The 18,800-nt window shown below is 50.2% G+C and overlaps 8 protein-coding genes across 8 annotated transcripts; 4 read left to right on the top strand and 4 right to left on the bottom strand.

Moving 5' to 3' along the window:
* Window positions 1–801: 801 nt before the first annotated feature.
* Window positions 802–1,504, top strand: AUEXF2481DRAFT_6709 (uncharacterized protein; the record flags this gene model as incomplete). Its single annotated transcript, XM_013486528.1, has 3 exons — window positions 802–980; window positions 1,048–1,222; window positions 1,298–1,504. 3 exons carry the CDS (start codon window positions 802–804, stop codon window positions 1,502–1,504), a joined length of 561 nt encoding a protein of 186 aa, XP_013341982.1.
* A 1,068-nt stretch (window positions 1,505–2,572) lies between these two features.
* Window positions 2,573–4,145, bottom strand: AUEXF2481DRAFT_6708 (uncharacterized protein; the record flags this gene model as incomplete). Its single annotated transcript, XM_013486527.1, has 2 exons — window positions 2,573–3,700; window positions 3,813–4,145. 2 exons carry the CDS (start codon window positions 4,143–4,145, stop codon window positions 2,573–2,575), a joined length of 1,461 nt encoding a protein of 486 aa, XP_013341981.1.
* Window positions 4,146–4,534: 389 nt separating this feature from the next.
* Window positions 4,535–9,623, top strand: AUEXF2481DRAFT_41866 (uncharacterized protein). Its single transcript, XM_013486626.1, has one exon. The coding sequence runs from the start codon at window positions 4,614–4,616 to the stop codon at window positions 9,405–9,407; it is 4,794 nt and encodes a 1,597-aa protein (XP_013342080.1). The 5' UTR covers window positions 4,535–4,613; the 3' UTR covers window positions 9,408–9,623.
* A 511-nt stretch (window positions 9,624–10,134) lies between these two features.
* Window positions 10,135–11,480, top strand: AUEXF2481DRAFT_67327 (uncharacterized protein; the record flags this gene model as incomplete). Its single annotated transcript, XM_013486653.1, has 2 exons — window positions 10,135–10,936; window positions 10,984–11,480. The coding sequence occupies 2 exons, from the start codon at window positions 10,135–10,137 to the stop codon at window positions 11,478–11,480; spliced, it is 1,299 nt and encodes a 432-aa protein (XP_013342107.1).
* Window positions 11,481–11,976: 496 nt separating this feature from the next.
* On the bottom strand, window positions 11,977–13,305 carry AUEXF2481DRAFT_67395 (uncharacterized protein; the record flags this gene model as incomplete). Its single annotated transcript, XM_013486660.1, has 1 exon — window positions 11,977–13,305. One exon carries the CDS (start codon window positions 13,303–13,305, stop codon window positions 11,977–11,979), a length of 1,329 nt encoding a protein of 442 aa, XP_013342114.1.
* Window positions 13,306–13,601: 296 nt separating this feature from the next.
* On the top strand, window positions 13,602–14,663 carry AUEXF2481DRAFT_67350 (uncharacterized protein; the record flags this gene model as incomplete). The annotated part of the gene is made up of 2 exons (XM_013486657.1): window positions 13,602–13,742; window positions 13,836–14,663. The coding sequence occupies 2 exons, from the start codon at window positions 13,602–13,604 to the stop codon at window positions 14,661–14,663; spliced, it is 969 nt and encodes a 322-aa protein (XP_013342111.1).
* Window positions 14,664–14,867: 204 nt separating this feature from the next.
* Window positions 14,868–15,353, bottom strand: AUEXF2481DRAFT_31202 (uncharacterized protein; the record flags this gene model as incomplete). The annotated part of the gene is made up of 2 exons (XM_013486572.1): window positions 14,868–15,103; window positions 15,167–15,353. 2 exons carry the CDS (start codon window positions 15,351–15,353, stop codon window positions 14,868–14,870), a joined length of 423 nt encoding a protein of 140 aa, XP_013342026.1.
* A 743-nt stretch (window positions 15,354–16,096) lies between these two features.
* On the bottom strand, window positions 16,097–16,957 carry AUEXF2481DRAFT_47569 (uncharacterized protein; the record flags this gene model as incomplete). Its single annotated transcript, XM_013486645.1, has 1 exon — window positions 16,097–16,957. The coding sequence occupies one exon, from the start codon at window positions 16,955–16,957 to the stop codon at window positions 16,097–16,099; it is 861 nt and encodes a 286-aa protein (XP_013342099.1).
* Window positions 16,958–18,800: the final 1,843 nt, after the last annotated feature.

The raw sequence follows: 18,800 nt of genomic DNA, 5'->3' as shown, positions 1-18,800 counted from the left end.
CAGGAAGCAGACCATGAATCGAGCGCAGAAAGAACAAAAACACATGAAACAAATCAAAGGCGCCCCTTCTTGATGACAACATGGAAATCTCGCTGTACGATCGTGTAGGTGCTGACGTGGATAACTACACCAAGTCAAAGCCCACCTTTGCCTGCCACCTCCCAGCCTCCCGCTTCCAACAAGCAGGATTCTACCCATGCCACTTACATTCCCTCCCACTTCTGTACCAGCATCTTCACTTTTCCATCTTCCTCTGCATATTACTCCACCGCGAGGCTCGCTCTACTCGAGATCGCATATCTCGGTGACCTGCTAGACCAGACATTTCGAGGTCTTGACTCTACCCCGCCATTCTTCTGCCAAGAATATCAGATCGTCACAAACACGCCTTCACTATCCTTCATCAGGCTCAACGGGTCCTAACGGGGATTTGAGATAGCCGTTTCTCGCGTCTGGAGTGGCAGAATCTGGAATCTCTCGAGGTGTATCACTTATCTGTGGAACTGTCAAAAATTGAACACTCGTTCTAGCTGTTGATCTTCATCAGCACGGCTGTATTCGCAAGCAAATCGACCCATAGCAAAAGTCGAACGACATCACTTTTTCCTAAACGACTGTCAGCACTGGAAACATTGCCTGGGAAATTCACCGGACTAGAAACTCTCACTCTTCACTTTTCGAACATCACTTTTCGCGACACTCACTCTTGCATTCCAAGACGGCAATTATCACCTCGCGGTTTCTGCACTTTCTGTTTTATACCAACATCAACATTTCCCTAATTCAACACACCCATCAACGATGGCACGTACCGAAACCACAGTCTCCAGGGAGCGCATGACGGTGATACGCCGCTACCCATGGCCTGAAAACCTGATCAACTGGTGGACCATCGTCATGCTCGCAACTGGCGGCTTGATCACTGGTGTCTTTGGCGACTTTATGAGTATCCAGAACCGCATGGGCTTGGGCATTCCTTGGTGAGTGGCTTCCTCTTCATAGTCGATAGCTGCAAGTGGGGTATTGTACTGACTTGACATGACATAGGTTGTTTCCTTACGCCGTCACTGTCGGCTCCCTCACAATCTTCTTCATCGTCATCATGATCATCTTGCTCGCGCAGAAGAAGTTACAGCCAGCATGGGTCATACTGATGACGTTTATCCTCATCGCGCTCTTCCTCGCCGGACTCATCGAAACTGCGATCCAATTATTCGGAAACGTGAGTTCACTTTCCTTACCCTTTCCCAACCCCTATTGCCTTTTGTTGGTGGCGAGATACTGACAAGATGCATAGGGCAATGTATCCTCCTACTGCAACCGCTACGTCAACAACAACGACATCCGCGGCGTCTCCATCGACACACTCGCCTGGCTTGAACAAAACTCCATTTGTGCGCAATGGGATGCCGCTTTCGCTTTCTGGATCATCGGTCTGGTTTTCTTGGTCTGGATGATGATTATGGCTGCTCAGGTGAATAACAAGCGTGGATACTATGATTGATTTCATTCTTTCTGCTTTCCTTGCGTTTTCTTTCTCTTGGATTTTTTGTCTTGTTTTTGGCTTTCTCATACCCACTGTTTTCCGTTCTGATGTTCCGTTTTCTTGTTTTGTTTTTGGCTTTCTCATACCCACTGTTTTCCGTTCTGATGTTCCGTTTTCTTGTTTTGTTTTTCGTTTTCTCTCTTTTTTGGTGTGAGTCGTTACTTATGAGCTATGCGTATACATATGAGATGAGATGTAGGGATATTACGATATACCCTCTTGTACACGGTCGAGGGTCTTTATATACACTACAGACATTTCTCGTCTGCAACCTCCCATGCTTATATCCTGGACACGTACGCATAACCCATTCTTCGGACTGGCTTCTACGTGTTCTGAAAAGTTGAGCATGGGGGATAATGAGAACTATCTACACACGTCTTACGAGATAACTTCTGACCTTCTATGCCGTGCAAACCTCGACTCCTATCTCCCATCTCCCTACCTTCTCTCTCTCTCCCCGCACATGTACAACGGCTCATTTTTTCTCTGGACCCGACTAACACACCTCCTCCTCCTCCTCACAGATCTCCAAACTCAACACAAAGCACTCTTCGACCACAAAACACTGGTACTACATCATCGACAAGCCCTTCGTTGCCAGTCGCACCTGTTCCTGCCCCCACAGTTGCCCTCACAGTTCCTCCACTTCCGAGGCGTTGAGAGGTAGAAGTGGAAGGACTAGCAGAAGGGCTAGCAGGGGTAATAGTGCCGAGGCTGTTGTTGATGGTCGTAGTGGCGGCAGTGGTGGAAACCGTCCGGGCTATCAGGTGGATAGGGAGTTTGAAAGGGGAAAGAAGAGGGAGGGGTGGTGGTGGAGGGCTTGAGTGCGTTGTTTATGAGAGAAGTGATGCATGAGATGAAACAAGGGCGTGTGATGAATTCACGCGTATTGTGGAGAAAGAGAATGTCGAGATGGACGATGACCGATGGAGTTGGTTTACTGTGGCATGAAGCAGATACACAGCAGGCGTCTTTTTCTTTGAGACAAGATTCTATGTCGTTCTGCTGAAGCTCCTGCGTATTCTATGCTTCACTGACTGTAGCATCGTTAACCACGCTATCCAGGACCTCCTTGACTGTACTCCAATCTTTATCAATACTTGCCTGCCAGTTCGAAATGGCAAACCTGCAAGCCGGCTGACCTCCCCACTTTGTACCAGAAACATAGATCTTCCTCGAGGCATTTATTTTCTTGACCAACTCTATATTCAGCGCTTCCTGCTTGGCTCTGAACAAGACAATGATATACACTCTTTGTAGCAACTCTTCTTTCGTAGCACCTCCAGATACGAGAGGAAGAAGCTCATAATCATCGCTGTCAATCATGTGAGCTGCAATGATTCGAGCGAGTGCAATTTGGCGTTCAAGCATGTCGACAAAGCCTTCACGTCCATAGGCGACGAGGTTCGCGTAGACGGGCAAAGCTCTAAAGCGTCTTGAGTTCTCAATACCAATGTTCAGAGGCGAGGGAACAGAACCAGCGGCTGCATTCAGATAGGGTGCACCTGGGTTTTGGAATACTGCTGTGCCGATATCGAGATGTCGAGAGAGGAGGATACCGCAGTCATAGGGCACGTTAAATAGTTTATGCGCATCTGCGGCAATTGAGTCGGCGTATTCGAGGCCCTTGACGCCAGATTTCAGGGTCTTGTAGTCCGAATTGTCGTCGGGAAGAATACGCGCTAGCAGACCAAAGGCTGCATCGACGTGTATCCAAGCTCCGTACTTCTTCGCCAGATCGACTAGATTCGTCATGTCGTCCTCCGATGTTGCAAAAAGACCGCTGTTGACTTCAGAGCAAGACACCACAATGATCGAGGCAGTCCTGGGTGTCTCGAGGGCTTTTTTCAGTGCAGCAGAATCGAACAGATGTGGCTCAGAAGCCCTGCCTACATCTCTGACACTATCGTGGCCCAGACCAGTAATCGAAGCAGCTTTGCGGAGCGAGCTGTGAGGGACAGAAGTCAAGACTTGTATGTCGTCAAGCTCAGCAACTCGCATAGCAGCTATGAGACCCATTGATGACACATTTGCGATCGTGCCGTTACGAGCTGCAGCAGCCGAGATGACATACTCGCGGCCGCATGCGAGACCGATAATATTACTTGCTGTCGCGCCAGTAGTATAAGTACGATGAGGAAAGTCTTTGTTCTACAATATATGGACTGGTCAGCATAACTCTAGAAGCAGATACGATGGACATCATTATTCACTGAGAATCAGTCTACCATGTATACGGATTTGTATGCCTCAGAAAACATACCCAAAAGCCTAAGAGGTCGCAGATCATGTCCAAAGAAGCAGCCTCGACATCTGTGGCTATCGTCTCGTTTGGAAGATGAACTTGGACATTCTGGTCGTACTCGGTGACCATGTTGTCGGCGAAGACGGCAGCAGGAGTAGCGCCTCCTGTGACAAAGCCATAGTAGCGGGAAGACTGACTGCCTGCATTGAAGGCTGGGGCCACATCTTCTGATAGGTGTCGTTGAACCGACTCGAGACCAGTGCCAGTCAAGGGCACTTGCCTGTGCAGACTTCCCAAAGCATGTGAGAGTTTTGCAGCAGATGGCAAGACATGCGATGGCATTGCCGACATGTTTGCATTCATGACTTTCGTATTGAGACAGCTGGTTTGTTGGCCGGGAAGGGATGATCGGAAGTGTCGTGTACATAGTCGCTTAAGCCACTCGCTTCACGTAGGAAGGATCGTGTAAGCGAAATGAGCATTGCAAGAGCGCCAGACCTTCGAATCAGATTTCGGAAAAACGAGGAGCTCCAGAATACCATTGCCTAGATCTTCCACCTGAGCTGTACTATCGGGGCGACCAAGAGGGCCGATAGAGTGTCAAGAACAAACCATGAACAGGGTGGTAGGAGCGACGAACTCAGGCAACAATGCCAAGAGATCGCCTGATCCAGCTCGCGTTACACGTCGCGGGCAGTCGCGTCCGTCGAGCTTCGACAAGGAATTAATTGATTGGGAAAGCCGCAGGCGCCGCCTAGAGATAGCGAGCAGTCCACGTCGAAGGAGCAAAATTGACGACAGCAGCACTCGTGATGCTCAATGACTAAGAACAACCTCCGCGAGCAGCTTGGATGGTTGCTACAGGAGAAACCGTGTATTCCCAAACATTCGCCTTCGCTACCGCCAGCACCGACATCCTTTGGACCTTCATCGCAGACACAGCTTTCGCAAAGCATACCTAGGAATGCCAATCCACTACCGACACCATCAGCGAATTCAGCGGCGCGTCCAGCTGTCAAAAATACTGCAACAGAGCGAGAAACAACGAATCCACCCCCGCGTGGCGAGCCCAGTGCGAACATGGCAAGGTTGAGAGCCGCTGCCTCTTCCTCTCCTACCAAGCCTGTTCCAATCGCCTTGCCAGAAAGATCTTCCCAATCCTCGACGAGACCGGCCGCTCCAAACTTCACGAGGAGCATCAGCACGTACGCTCAGTCACCAGCTCCGCGAAACGCCGTGCCTGCCATTAGCATGGCCCGCACCATGCCCGCATTGCCCTCGAAGGTCGATACTCTCGATCTGACAGAAGACCCTTTGCCCACGCCGAGTCGACTCTTGTCGCGATTGACAGGCCAGAAGAGAAAGAGTGATGAACACAGGTCCGACACATTTACCCGGTCAACCTCGAAAGCTCCTCGTCTAGACACAATCCAGCAATCCGAGGATGATGATGACGACAGCTTCATGTCAATCGATGATCTTGTAGACGATGAACCGATCGGTCCACCTCCTCCATACTCCACCGTCGCTCAATCACCCGCTAAGCGCCCTGTGCAAGCGCCCGTCCCATCTTCCAGTTCTACCATTGGCCCTCCACCTCAAGAACGACGAGTCAAGCGTCAGATTTTGGACAGCGAAGACGAAGACATGGGAGACGTCCACGAGAACATGCCCGAGCCACATCTGCCATCTCATTTGAAGCCGAAGCAACCTTCAACGTCACCACGGAAACCACTACGAACACCCGCGCTGAGTCGCGTTGTCGAGTCTCCGGCTTTTGCATCACAATCTCCTGGTCTCGCTCCGCTTTCTTCAAGCGAAGACGCTCTGATCAACAAGTTCCTGTCATGGACGCAAGAAGACTTCGAGTCAAAGTTGGCCGAGGCCGACGACCGTCATGCTCAAGCTACCGACAACTACATGGCTGCTATGGAATCCCTCGACCTCGACGAAGTTCCGGCCGATGTATCTGAAGCATACGAACAGGCAGGCGCGATCGAAGAAACACTCAAGAGTTTGAAGAACTTCAAGGACCAACTTGACTCGCTGGACTTTGAGATGAAGAACATGTCGGGCCTTGTGAGGAAAGCCCTACTCGCCAGACAAAAGCCGACCAAAGAACAACAGGAAATGAAGCAACTCAAACAGCGCATTCGTGATACACATACCGATATCCTACCTCTTCTCCAAAGTCTCGAGTCTGCTGGTCTAATGTCTACCTTCAAACGACCAGCTCCTGTCACTGTTAAATCAACTCAGGCTGCGCCCAGAGCAAAGACTGAGGTTCTGAGAAGCCCTGGTCCTGAGCGAATTGACCAAACCCAACTTCCTCGTGGCAGAAACACAGACGCATTCACCGGTGTCGAGGACACCCCGCCTAAGCCAGCGAGGAGAATCAAGCCCGAATCAGAGGTGGAAGATCCTAGCGTGATGGAGATCAGCCCACCTCGTCACTTTCCAACAAGAAATGCCTACGCTTACAATGGCCATAACCCTCCTCTGTCCCCTTCCAAGCCGAAGAACATCACCTCTGTGAGCCGCCAGAACTCAGACAAGCCAGCGGTTGCAAACAGAGATTTTGTAACCTCTCATAGACACAGTGATAAGGAGAACTACGGCGTGCCTGATGAGTTCGACGAGTTCGAGGAAGAAGATGAAAGTCTGTTCAGCAACATCATGGGCACTCCTCCTGCGCAAGCTGCCGACGAAGAAGACTTTGATGATGAGTTTGGTGATGATGAGGACCTGATAAAAATCGCAACCGAATTCGAGGACCATTTAACCTTCCATGGCTCATCCCGTCCTTCCAACAACTTCCCAACATCCAACCAGGTCTCAAATACCACCAAATCGCGTCCAAAGAAGGCTACCCCTGTGAAGCGACCCAAGACACTCGACGAGGAGCTTGGAGACTTCCCATGGACTAAATCAGTCAAGTCTGCTCTAATAAAGGTGTTCAAGCTACAAGGATTCCGCCTCAATCAAGCCAATGCTATCAATGCAACACTCGCTGGTAGACACGTCTTCGTGCTCATGCCAACAGGAGGTGGTAAATCTCTTTGCTATCAGTTACCTGCGATCGTCAAGAAAGGAAAGACATCTGGCGTTACGGTTGTGGTGTCTCCACTGCTCAGTCTGATGGAGGATCAAGTCTCACACTTGAGAGCAAACCAGATCCAGGCGTTTGCGCTCACTGGTAGCACGACGATGGATGAACGTAGAGAGATAACAAGCACCTTCACCAGGCCGAATGTCCAGGACTTCGTTCAGTTGCTCTACGTCACACCAGAAATGCTGAACAAGAGTGGTATGATGAAGACAGCCTTCAAGGATCTTCACCGAAGAGGAAAGCTTGCAAGAATTGTCATTGACGAGGCTCACTGCGTCAGTCAATGGGGACATGATTTCCGTCCAGATTACAAAGAGCTTGGTATGGTCTTGACCGAATACCCTGGCGTGCCTATCATGGCTCTCACAGCCACAGCCACTGAGAATGTCAAGGTCGACACCATCGGCAACCTGGGTATCAATGGATGTGAAGTCTTCTCCCAAAGCTTCAACCGCCCAAACCTCCGGTACAATGTTGAGACCAAGCCCAAGAAGTCAGTGCTGCTCGACAGAATCCAGGAGATCATCGAGGGCGACCACAAAAACAAATGTGGCATCATTTATTGCCTTTCCAGGAAGCAGTGTGAGGATGTTGCTGAAGAACTCTGCAAACGCCGAATCCAGGCCCACCATTACCATGCGGGCATGGAACCTGAGCAAAAGAGCCAGGTCCAGAGGGACTGGCAGAGAGGAGATATCAAAGTGATCGTGGCAACCATAGCTTTTGGAATGGGTATCGACAAGCCGGATGTCCGCTTCGTCATTCACCACACCATCCCCAAAAGTCTTGAGGGCTACTACCAGGAGACCGGTCGTGCTGGACGTGACGGTGCTTCGTCAGATTGCTATCTATTCTACGGCACGCATGACCTGTTTACGCTGCGAAAGATGATCGACGATAACGAGAGTGGTAGCAAAGAACAAAAGGATCGTCAACACGACATGCTCCGGAGGGTCGCCCAATTCTGTCTGAACAAGACCGACTGTCGTCGTGTCCAGGTCCTAGCTTACTTCGCCGAGAACTTCTCGAAAGAAGACTGCAACAACAAATGCGACAATTGCAACGCGACAGAAGAATTGGTTGAAGAGGATTATACCGACCTCGGCCTTGCTGCTGTTAGCCTCGTCAAGGAAATAGCGTCGAGTCGCAACGTGACTCTTCACCAGTGTCTCGATCTCTTCCGAGGCACTGGTCGTAACATCAACCCCGAAGACAAAGAAGCTGAGAACTTTGGTGCAGGTAAACACCTTGATCGAGAGAATATTGATCGTCTGTTTGGCCTTCTCATAGCCGAGGATGTCATCCGTGAGTTTTCGGTCTTCAACAAGATGAAGTTTGCCAACCAATACGTTGGTCTCGGCCCGAAGAGACATATGTTTGGACGTGGACCTGGCAAACAGAGGCTGATGCTACATGTCTCAGCAGCAGGCGGCAAAGCCAAGAAGCGCAAGCTGCAGGCCACTAATGGTACTGGTGTCAAAGCCTCTAAGGCGGCAAAGAAAAAGCAACAGTACCCCTCCACGAACATCTCATCACCAGACCAAGCAGGACCAAGCCGTAAGCGTGGCGGTATGACTCACAATGGCTATGAGCGGGACACATGTATTGTTGATGATCCCGATGAGGATGAGGACTATGCTGAATCCGATGACGATGATACCTTTGAGCCTCTTCGAACAGGCTCAAAGGCCCATTCTCGCAACCAAAGGGAACTAGGTCCTCCAATTACCAACGACGAAGCCATGGACAGCCTGGAAGACGTTCACCAGGATGTGCTCGCAATGTTCGTTGAACAAGCCAAAGAGCAGATACACGAGCTTATGAAGAAGAAAAAATTGCGTCAACAACCCTTCTCTGACACCATGCTACGAGAGATGGCTGTAGTCTTTCCCAAAAATCTAGAAGCCATGAAAAAGATCAGAGGGATCGACCCTAGCAAGGTCGATTGTCATGGCATGAATCTGCTGCCCCTGATCGCACACTACAAGAAACAGCTAGACTCGATGATGCAGGGTCCCGAGGACGTTCCATACGATCCGAATCATGCCACCGTCATCTACATCAATAGTGACGAAGATAATGATGATGATGACGATGAATTCGCATACGACGGAGGATTCAGCTCCGAGCCCGAAGCTGGAAGTCAAGAGAAACAATCCGCGTGGTTCAAGCCCAATCGCGAGGTCGAGGCTTTCAATGCCAGGTTCACGCAATCACAAGCAGCACCTCGAGCATCTGTACCTCCAGTAAACAAGCGTGCTCGACCCGAGAGCGGAAGTGGTAACAAATGGGGTGGCAAGAAGTCCGCTGCTCGTAGATCGAGTTATCCCCAAAAGGCTGGCGCTGGCGGAGGAGCGGCCAAGAAACGCGCACCAGCCGCGAAGAAACAGGGTAGTATTGCTACCAAGTACGCGTACAATGGTGGTGCTGGCGGAGGAGGTTCTTCCAAGAAGGGAGGAGGTGGCGGTGGCACTTCTAGTGGAATTGGCATGATGCCGCTTTGAGTGCATGTTTCGTATCTGTCATTGCTTTCTTTACTGCACTGAGCTGGTGTATTGGGGTTGGAGCTGGGGTTCTCTGGTATTGCTTTACTTCTTGCTCCTGCATCTTCTAGGTGTTTTGCTTCGGGAGCGACTTCTGGCTACTATTGCCTTACATATTATACATTCATGAGGTCACGATATGAGAATTACACAGAATGCATTCTAGATCGAACAGTCTTTTTTGTCGCTTGATACATAGATAATTTGTGATGTGATCTTCCTATTGTTGATGGTAGATGTGAAGTTCGTTCTTATCAGTCACTGGAACCGAACAGGCCACAACGTCCACCCCTTGCAATGATATCCCCCATGCCCGCTCAGATGTACCATAAGAAGCTGCGACCATGTACTCGGAGAGCCGGGGTGCCGTCTTCGGAGAAGCAAAAATCCATCGATCGGGCCGAGGCTTCCATTGAGCCTCAAGCCCAACCACCTTCGCGGGTGAGGAAACACACGACTCATCGTTTTGGCAGGGACGATTGACGGCATGATTGAGTCAAAAACAAACACTTTCTTTTCATGATCATACACATTCTTTGGAGTCGCTCTTTCTTTTATCGTTGCTAGCACTTGGAGCTCAGGAACGTCTTTTCTCCGGAATATCATCCACCAATTCGATCAAACACATTGGGGAAACAACAATTGTGACCAACGATTTTCAAAATTGTTATCGCCATCAGCTATGGATATGGAGAAAAAAGCAATTCAGGACCGGTCTGCTGGATCAGCTCCACAGCGATCTCATCTGGAAACCAACCTTGCCCATGCACTTGCACGGCGGCGACAAGCTTCGACACTTCGCAACTTGACTCTTCCAGCTTCCAACGCCATTGACTTCAGCTCAAATGATTTTCTCTCACTTTCCAGCTCCTCAGCACTTCGGAAGCTTTACCTTGGAGAACTAGCCGCTCGACCGGATTTTCCTCTTGGCAGTGGTGGCTCACGTCTTCTTGATGGCAATAGCAGTTATGCAGAGGCATTGGAGAGGGATATAGCAGCGTTTCATGGTGCGGAAGATGGCTTGCTGTGTAACTCTGGCTTTGACGCGAATGCTGGTTTGTTTTCTGTTTTGCCACAGCCTGGTGATATTGTGGTGTATGACAGCTATATACATGCTAGTGTGCATGATGGCATGAGGGCGAGTCGTGCTGGAGCGAATTTCGCGTTCATGCACAACTCGGTTACGGATCTGCGGGCTGTGTTGAAGAGATGCATCGACTCGGATGAAAAGTTCAGATTGGGTCGACGTAGCATCTTCATCGCGGTGGAAGCAATCTATAGTATGGATGGAGACGTTGCACCCTTGGGGGAGATTGTCGAGGCAGTGACTGAGCTACTGCCTAACGGCAACGGACACATCATCGTGGATGAGGCACACTCTACAGGCGTATTGGGTCCACAAGGTAGAGGCCTAGTCTCAGCCCTTGGGCTGGAGGACAAAATTACTATTCGATTGCATACCTTCGGCAAGGCGATGGCTTGTAACGGTGGTAAGTCTCTTTTGTCACCAGATTTCGTTGCCACTCTTGCTAATGAGATGCCCCAGCTATCATCCTTTGCAGTCCGTTGATCAAGCATTACCTCATCAATTACGCACGACCACTGATCTATACCACTTTCTTATCTTTCCCAGCACTAGCAGCCATTAGAGCTGCATACACCTTCCTCTCCACCGACAACACAACCGCACTGGCCACACATCTGTTCGACCTGATTAGCCTATTACACGAACGATTGTTTGCTCTCACATCGAGCTTACCACAGTATCAACGTCACCTCCTTCAAGTGCTCGAGGAATGTCCACCATCGCCGATTTTCTCAGTACTCAGTTCAGACCCTCGCGGTCTAGCTAAGTTCTGTCAGGAGAAGAATTTTGTAGTTCGACCAATCGTGCCACCGACTGTGCCGCTAGGATCTGAGCGTATTCGAGTCTGCTTACATGCTGGCAATACTAGAGTTGAAGTAGAGGCGTTGGTCGCGAGGATCACAGCATGGGTGGAACAAAAGACGAGCACAGCACTGGCGAAATTATAGATAGAAGTTATGCCGAAAATGACATCAAAAGACACATTACATATTTCAATACAAGCAACAAACACATTGTTTACAGTACATGGCAACTAAAGCGATCGTAAAGACCCAAGCAAGACCGAGCCGCGTAACTGAGTAACAAGAGAGTGATATAAAACTTGAGGACCAAAAACAAATCGCCCGCCAGTAGCGGGGAGAAAGCCACCAGCTCACTGGTTTCGTTTCAGTTGTCGAAGGGGGTGAGAGCGTCAAAGGCTCTGGAAAGGTCAAGGGGCAGATGACGAAGATCGGTCCGATGACCTTGGCGTGTGGGAAAGTTGCCAGACGCGAGTTAGAGCGCGGTGCCGCTGGACCACCCCGCTTGTTGGTAAAGCGGTGGTGGGCTGTGAGGGAGCTGAGGCAGGGGGTATGTGAAGGTCAACGCTCGTGGTTCGCTTGCTCGATATGGTGTTGATGTTGTAAATTGGAAGGAGATACGAGTACTCAGACTAGCCATAACCTATTTGATTTGCACACCTCGAACGTATACCTTCTGAATGTTTCGGTCGTCGCCAGTCATAAGAAATTTCTCGAACACTGTACGTGTGCTGTCTTCGGACTCACATGGCGCCATGACGCCTGAGACATTGCCCGAGACCCACAGCGCATCAAACTCCTTGCCAATTTCAAAATTTCCGACTTTGTGATCGAATCTGCATACCCTTGCCCCGCCCAAGGTAGCCATGTAGAACAGTTCCTCGAGCGAAAGTCCCTCGTCGGTGCCTTTTGTGGCCACCTCTCGAGCATTCGAAGCAATGAGAGCTTGTCGCATAGCATCTAGGATACTGGACGAAAATCCACCACCACTATCAGTGCCCAGTCCAACTTTGATGCCTTTGTCCAGAAAGGCACGTATAGGCGCTGTCATGAAGCCACCTCCCACCGTCATGTTTGCGATGGGACAATGTGCGACACCAACATCGAGAGCTGCAAATTTTTCAAGCTCATAATCACTCATGAAGCAGCAATGTGCCATGATAGAGCGATCATTGAGAAGGCCAAAGTGTTCGTACAGATCAGCTTCGCACTTGAAAGCAGGGAAAAGCTGGGAAGTTGCTTTCATCTCCTGTTTTGCTTCATTGAAGTGAGTTTGTATGGATAAGTTGTCCCGTTTTGCAATGGAGCCTAGAAGAGATAGCAATTCGTCATCGCAAGTGATAGCGAATCTAGGAGTGACGACGTAGCGGACCAATTCGCCAGTGGGGTCGATGGATTGTACGTGAGCGATGCAGTCTTCCGTCTCTTGGACAGAAGCTTCAACAGACTCGTCACGGTAATAGTCTGGTGCATTGCGGTTCATGTTGCATTTGCCGATTAAAGCTCTTTGACCTTGGCGTAGGCATTCATCTGCAAGTATCTTGGTCGCCGGTGCATGGCGAGAACTGTAGTAACTAGCAGTAGTGATTCCCTGGCGAAGGAAACCAGCAACACATGAGGCGTAGACTCGCTGTGCATAAGCTGGGTCTTCAAACTTGGCTTCGTTCGGAAAGGTGATTTTATCGAGCCAGTCAAGGATATGCATACCTTGACCAAGGCCTCGCTGCATCCATTGTGGAGCGTGGTTATGAGTGTCGATGAAACCTGGAATGAGGAAGTCTCCATGTGGAAGTCGATGGATCTCGCAGTTGATAGCTTCTGGTGATTGTAGTATCTCCTGTTCGCGGTCTGCTTTGTCTAACGTGATGATACGTCCATCGCGTACAACGACAAGCGCGTCATCGATGATTTCCAGGTAATTCAGGGAGCGTGAGTGGATAACAGACCCGATGAAGACTCGTGTCCCTTCCATGTCAGCTATGAACTCACATCTCGATGGAAGATTTGTGAACGAATGATGGCAACGAGTCTTATCGTGCTGTTATCTATCATCCCAGGTATTGTGCAAGAATTATGCTCTGAAAAGCAGATATATGCATGATATCGTGCATGTGATCTGCACAAAGTCTCAAATACCACGCCTTCCCCAACCCGAGCCCCAACCATCAAGGTGATCCAAAAATGCCGCGGCAATGACGTTCCACCCGGTTCCCCATATAATCATATCATCGTACTTTCTGTAAACAAGTAAGCCCAACAATCAAGATCATGTCAACCATCGCAGGAACCTGGACACTCGTCCACAAAGCTCAATCTCTCCAACGTTCATCCCAAACCCTCTCCACCCTCGGCAGTCGCGCGTTGATCTTTGGAGGCGAGCTCCTTCCCCGCGAGCCCCGCGACGATGATGTTCAGATCCTGAATCTTGCATCGTCTTCTCAACAGCCCCGACACAAAGCTTCGCTGCAGACATATGGCAATAGCCCGAGTACTACTCCAGAGAACGCTGGTGGTCTGCCTTCAGCTCGTGTAGGCACGGCTAGCACAGTTGTCAATGGCAAAATCTACTACTTCTCAGGTCGTGGTGGCGTAGATATGTCACCGGTCGATGAACAAGGTAATCTCTGGCAGTTCTGCTTCTCGGATGCTGATGGCGTGGGCTGGCATGTTGTGTCCCCTGCCAACACCTCTGAGCCTGTTCCGGAGCCTAGAAGTTATCATTGTATGACTTCTGATGGAAACAGCACCCTATATGTACACGCAGGGTGTCCTACCTCTGGCCGACTTTCCGATCTCTGGTCTTTCAATGTTCATGACAGGATATGGACGGAACTAACTTCGGCACCTGGTCCTTCAAGAGGCGGCACTTCAATCACATTCGCAGACGGAAAACTATACCGCATGGGAGGCTTCGACGGCAACCACGAACTGGGCGGAAAAATCGACATCTACGATATTGGTTTGAATGCCTGGAGTACCCATACCTTTACTCCTGATGGCGAACAAGGACCAGGCTGCAGAAGCGTAGGCAGTCTTCTAGCCCTCAAAGTCCACGGTAGACCCTCCCTAGCCACAGCGTTTGGAGAAAGCGATCCTAGCTCTTTAGGACATGCTGGCGCTGGAAACATGCTACCTGACACTTGGGCCTTCGATATCGAGACTAAGGAATGGAGTAAGGTTGTGGTAGAGGATGGCGGACAAGAGCCGCAAGCTAGAGGCTGGTTCGCTGCTGACATTGCAACATTTGAGGGCAAGGAAAGCATCATAGTACAAGGAGGTCTAGCAGGGGATAATCAGCGCTTGGACGATGCTTGGGTACTGAGCTTTTAAGCTGTTGTCACGATTAGGGAGCACGTAGACGATGAGATGCAGATACGAGATTGTCAAATCATTTTGTTACGAGCAAAATAACCTAATTATCTCCTGTGGAGCGCCCGTACCCCCATGCGACCCCTCGAACCCCGGTCTATACTCTAATGACTCTTGCTTATATCGTCGTCGTCATTGTCATTGTCGTCGTCGTCGTCACCAGCTCTAGGCTCTAGCGTCTATAGCTCTCATCTGCTCACACAACTTGCAGCAACAGTAAGAAGGGTAAAGCATCATCATAGCGACGACATGAGGCATAAACTTAGCCCCAGATTCAAAGAACCCACCCGAAGGATGTCCGTAGATACGGATATCGCGACGGGTATCGGGGGCTGCCCGGCCTCTTCTAACGTAGGTATAGCCGGAAGGCAGATTACCCACGAAATCGTACTCGGCAGTACCTATAAGTGACACACTAGTTAGCTATACATATATACACAGCGTAAAAGCCTATCTAGTCTTACCGAGTTCGTCACGCAGAGCGATAATGCCGGCCTTGGCGGCCTCACGCATCTTGCGGTTTAGCGCATGACTGAGCGCGCGGAGGATCTCGTCATCTGGCTCTACGCGCTCGTTGGGCTTGTTAGGCACTATACCGGTGCCGTCGGAAGGGTAGATGGGAGCGGAGAGGTCGACCTTGATGGTAGACATGATGGATGGTTGATGTAAGCGAGACAGTGTCCGTGCGCGGCGCTAAGGACGGATTTGGCATGGCGCAAACAATCCAAGGCAAGTCTCGGCGAGCGTGAGTGAAAGCGAAAATAGAAAATAATGGAGAAGAATCGTGGCACGAGTGAGCAACAAGTGAATACACGATTATTCTTGACATTCATTTCCAGCCCGCGGTTTTCCTTTGTGAATACTGTCTGCTCAACGACAGCGACAAGGAATAACAGCGCTGTAGAAATGCACAGTCAAATTCATCTTGGTCGACATTGTCCATGGAGAACGTCCGATCACTGCACTTCCACCACGTTCAACTTGAATCTGAAAATCATCCTGCATTTCCACAGCTACACATGTGTCAGAGAGCTCTACGCACGGAGACGCCACCCAAGTCTCCAGCCAGGCACATCGAAGGAAGACTGCCGGGTCCATGTCTCAAGAAAGAGCGAGCAGGTACTCCGGAACAGGTGGAAGTTGATGATGATACACATGACTTGATGCAGTAGGGCCAAAGAGAAAGTAGTGCGACAATGGAGAGACATGATACATTCAAAAAGTCTATTAACCTCGTCGAGATCCTCCACGATCGAACTACACAAACAATCGCCAAACAGAATTAAGCAGAATCTCAATGGGTATCAGACAAGAAAGGGAGTATAACATGCGAACAAAGACGCAAATGCAAAGTATTAGAAGATTGTAACATTTGGTGAAGAAGATTCCAGAGCTCAAGGTCCAAAGGCCCCCTGAATCTTAGCGTACAGCTCGGTGTCGAAGAAGTTGTAGTGTAAATCGTGGAAGCAGAAAGGTGCGCGGAGTAACGTCTCAGCAGTAGGTCGATCCGCCGGATCAATTGTGAAACAGTCATACATGAAGCTCAAAGCAGCAGGACCGACGACGCTGCTAACATCTTCAGGAATTGGTGGAGCTTGGTTGAGACTGCCAAGCTTGAAGATGGCACCAATAGCTTCTTCTTTGCTCCAAGGACGACGACCAGCAAACATCTCCAAGACCACACAGCCCAAAGACCAGATATCGACCTTTGCGCTGTAGCCTTGAGACTCGGTACTGCCGTTGGAGGCGCTTCCTTGTGACTGAGCGCGGATGACCTCGGGCGCCATCCAGAAGACACTGCCTTGCATGCTGTTGGTAATGTCGTTGTTGTAAGGGTTGGGGCTGCGCTTGGAGATACCAAAGTCAGAGATCTTGCAAGTACCATCAAGATCAAGAAGTATGTTGTCAGCTTTGAGGTCGCGGTGCAAAATACCTTCGCGATGAAGGTACGCTAGTCCATCAAGTGTTTGTCGTGTCAGGCTGCTGACAACCGACTCTTCGAATTTGCCGTGTTTACGCAAGCAGCTTCCGATACTGCCACCGGAGATGTACTCGAGAAAAATACTAATGGAGTATTCTTTGCGCTCACAACCGAGATATTGAACGATATTCATGTGATCTAAGTGCTGCATCGTGTCAATCTCGGAGTCGAGAGCCTTCACCATCTCGCGAATCTTTTGCGGATCTGCGTTAGATGTCTTAGGGTTGACTTCGACTTGCTTGACAGCCAGAAGTTCACCGGTCGTGGTATTCATACCGAGATAGACGCGACCGAATGTACCTTTTCCGATGAGCTGACCTTTCATCCACTTGAAAGTTGGTTGTCTCTGAGGATGCTGGATCGCGAAATTGTCCTGAGGTATGGTCTCTAGCTGAATGAGACGGCTGCCCCGAGGTGGCTTGATCTGTTCAATACGAGCGCCAAACATCTTCGTACTTTTGCGCCGCACAATATCACCACCACCGTACCTCAGAGTACTCATACGATTGAGCGTACTGCGGTTTATCTGAGCGCTAGGAGCCCGGCTGGAAGAGAAAGAAGTAATGGAAGGACTTGGCGACTTCTGGGCAGGCATTTGGTACGCGCCCTTGACAACTTCACGAATACTCTTTGTTCGTCCCAGTGCACCGGACTTTCGGAGGTTCCTCTGAGCGACCGAGGGAGCAATATTCCCACGCTTCAGTGTAGAGTCCTCTTTGAGAGTCGATTCGTCGCTTCCAAGAGTACCGTTATCAAGGTCTAGATCAGGTAATGGCATAAAACTCTGGTCCGGCTTGGGTTCTACGCGTGGTGCTGGCGATGCCTGAGGGGGTTGTGCACCCGAGGCGTCGTTTGTAGTGCTTGCTTGACCTTCTAGACCTTCTTCTTCAATCATTGGCTGATCGAGATCAACGTTGGGAAAGAACTCGTCAAGGTGCTCCACAAGTGCCTCAGGAGGAGGACGATTGGCCCACAGATCACTGGCGAAGCTCTCACGACGACCGAATTTCGTGCTGTCTTCTGGAGATTCTGCTGACCAAGCTGCTGATACTGCAGATTCGGGATGTGGTCTCTCGCTCTCATCCAAAGGATCTGGAGAAGCAGTGAATCTTAAGTTTTGTTGAGATGCCTTGGCTTTGAGCATTTGATCTTGTTGACTCGAGCTGTCGGATTGATCTTGTGCAAGAGAAGATTTCGACTGCTTTGCATTGACTTTCTTTGCCAATGGAATCGCAAAGAGACTCTCGTTTGAATCCTTCTTTGTTAATGGTCTGGCGAAAAGACCATCGTCCGAGTCCGAATCTTCGTCTTCTTCGTCCATTGTAGCTGTGGAGGGTCTGTCGAATGATACAGGCTCGTTGGGCAGATGGAAGCTAGGACCATAGCTTCGACGACTACTCATGCGGCTCAAGCTACTTTGTGGGCGTGCCGTGGTAGGACTAACAGCTGGGCTCGGGCGTTTCTGAATGTCTTTGGCCGGCGAGATTGACGACCTGTCTTTGCTAGGCATCTGCAGCGTAAGCGCTGGTCGTGAGAAGCTGTTGCCTCTCGACGCGTCGCTACTATCTTCGATACTGTCTTCAAGATAGGCAGGAATTTTGAAGGGTACTTCGCCCTTGGACATCGTGATAGGAGAGCCGCCGACGAGGCTTTGTCGGCTGTCGCCCATACCGGTACCACTGATACCAAGAGTCTGCATAGCCTTCGGTGGGACGCCGCTGTTGTAGCCAGAAGGCGGACTCTGGGCGGATTCTCTGGCAGAAGCAGGGGTCCCGGGCGCGCCTACCATACCACCCATCTTGCCGGCGCCGATGATCGCAGCGCCTATGCCAGAGCCAACACGCATTTTACGCTTGTTGCTATCGAGACTTTCTGCTGAACTCCTCTTCGACGCATCACCGCGATCAGACCAGCTAGTTCGCGAGATGGGCCCTGATCTCTTCCTGAGTGAATCTGCTTTGGAAAGGGTGCTGCTGGGCTCTGGAGGAGGTGGTGCTTTACGAAGTGGAATCAAAGGTTCCATCTTCTTTTCCTGCTCGAGAAGCTTTCTCTCCTCATAGGGTGAATTCCGTCGCTGGTCAAAATCGATTATGTCCTTGCGTCTGATTGGTGAGAAA

This window comes from Aureobasidium subglaciale, assembly GCF_000721755.1.
Source record: "Aureobasidium subglaciale EXF-2481 unplaced genomic scaffold scaffold_16, whole genome shotgun sequence".
Lineage (NCBI taxonomy): Eukaryota > Fungi > Ascomycota > Dothideomycetes > Dothideales > Saccotheciaceae > Aureobasidium > Aureobasidium subglaciale.
Note: the sequence above shows the minus strand (reverse complement) of the source record. Positions and strands in the feature narration are given on the sequence as shown.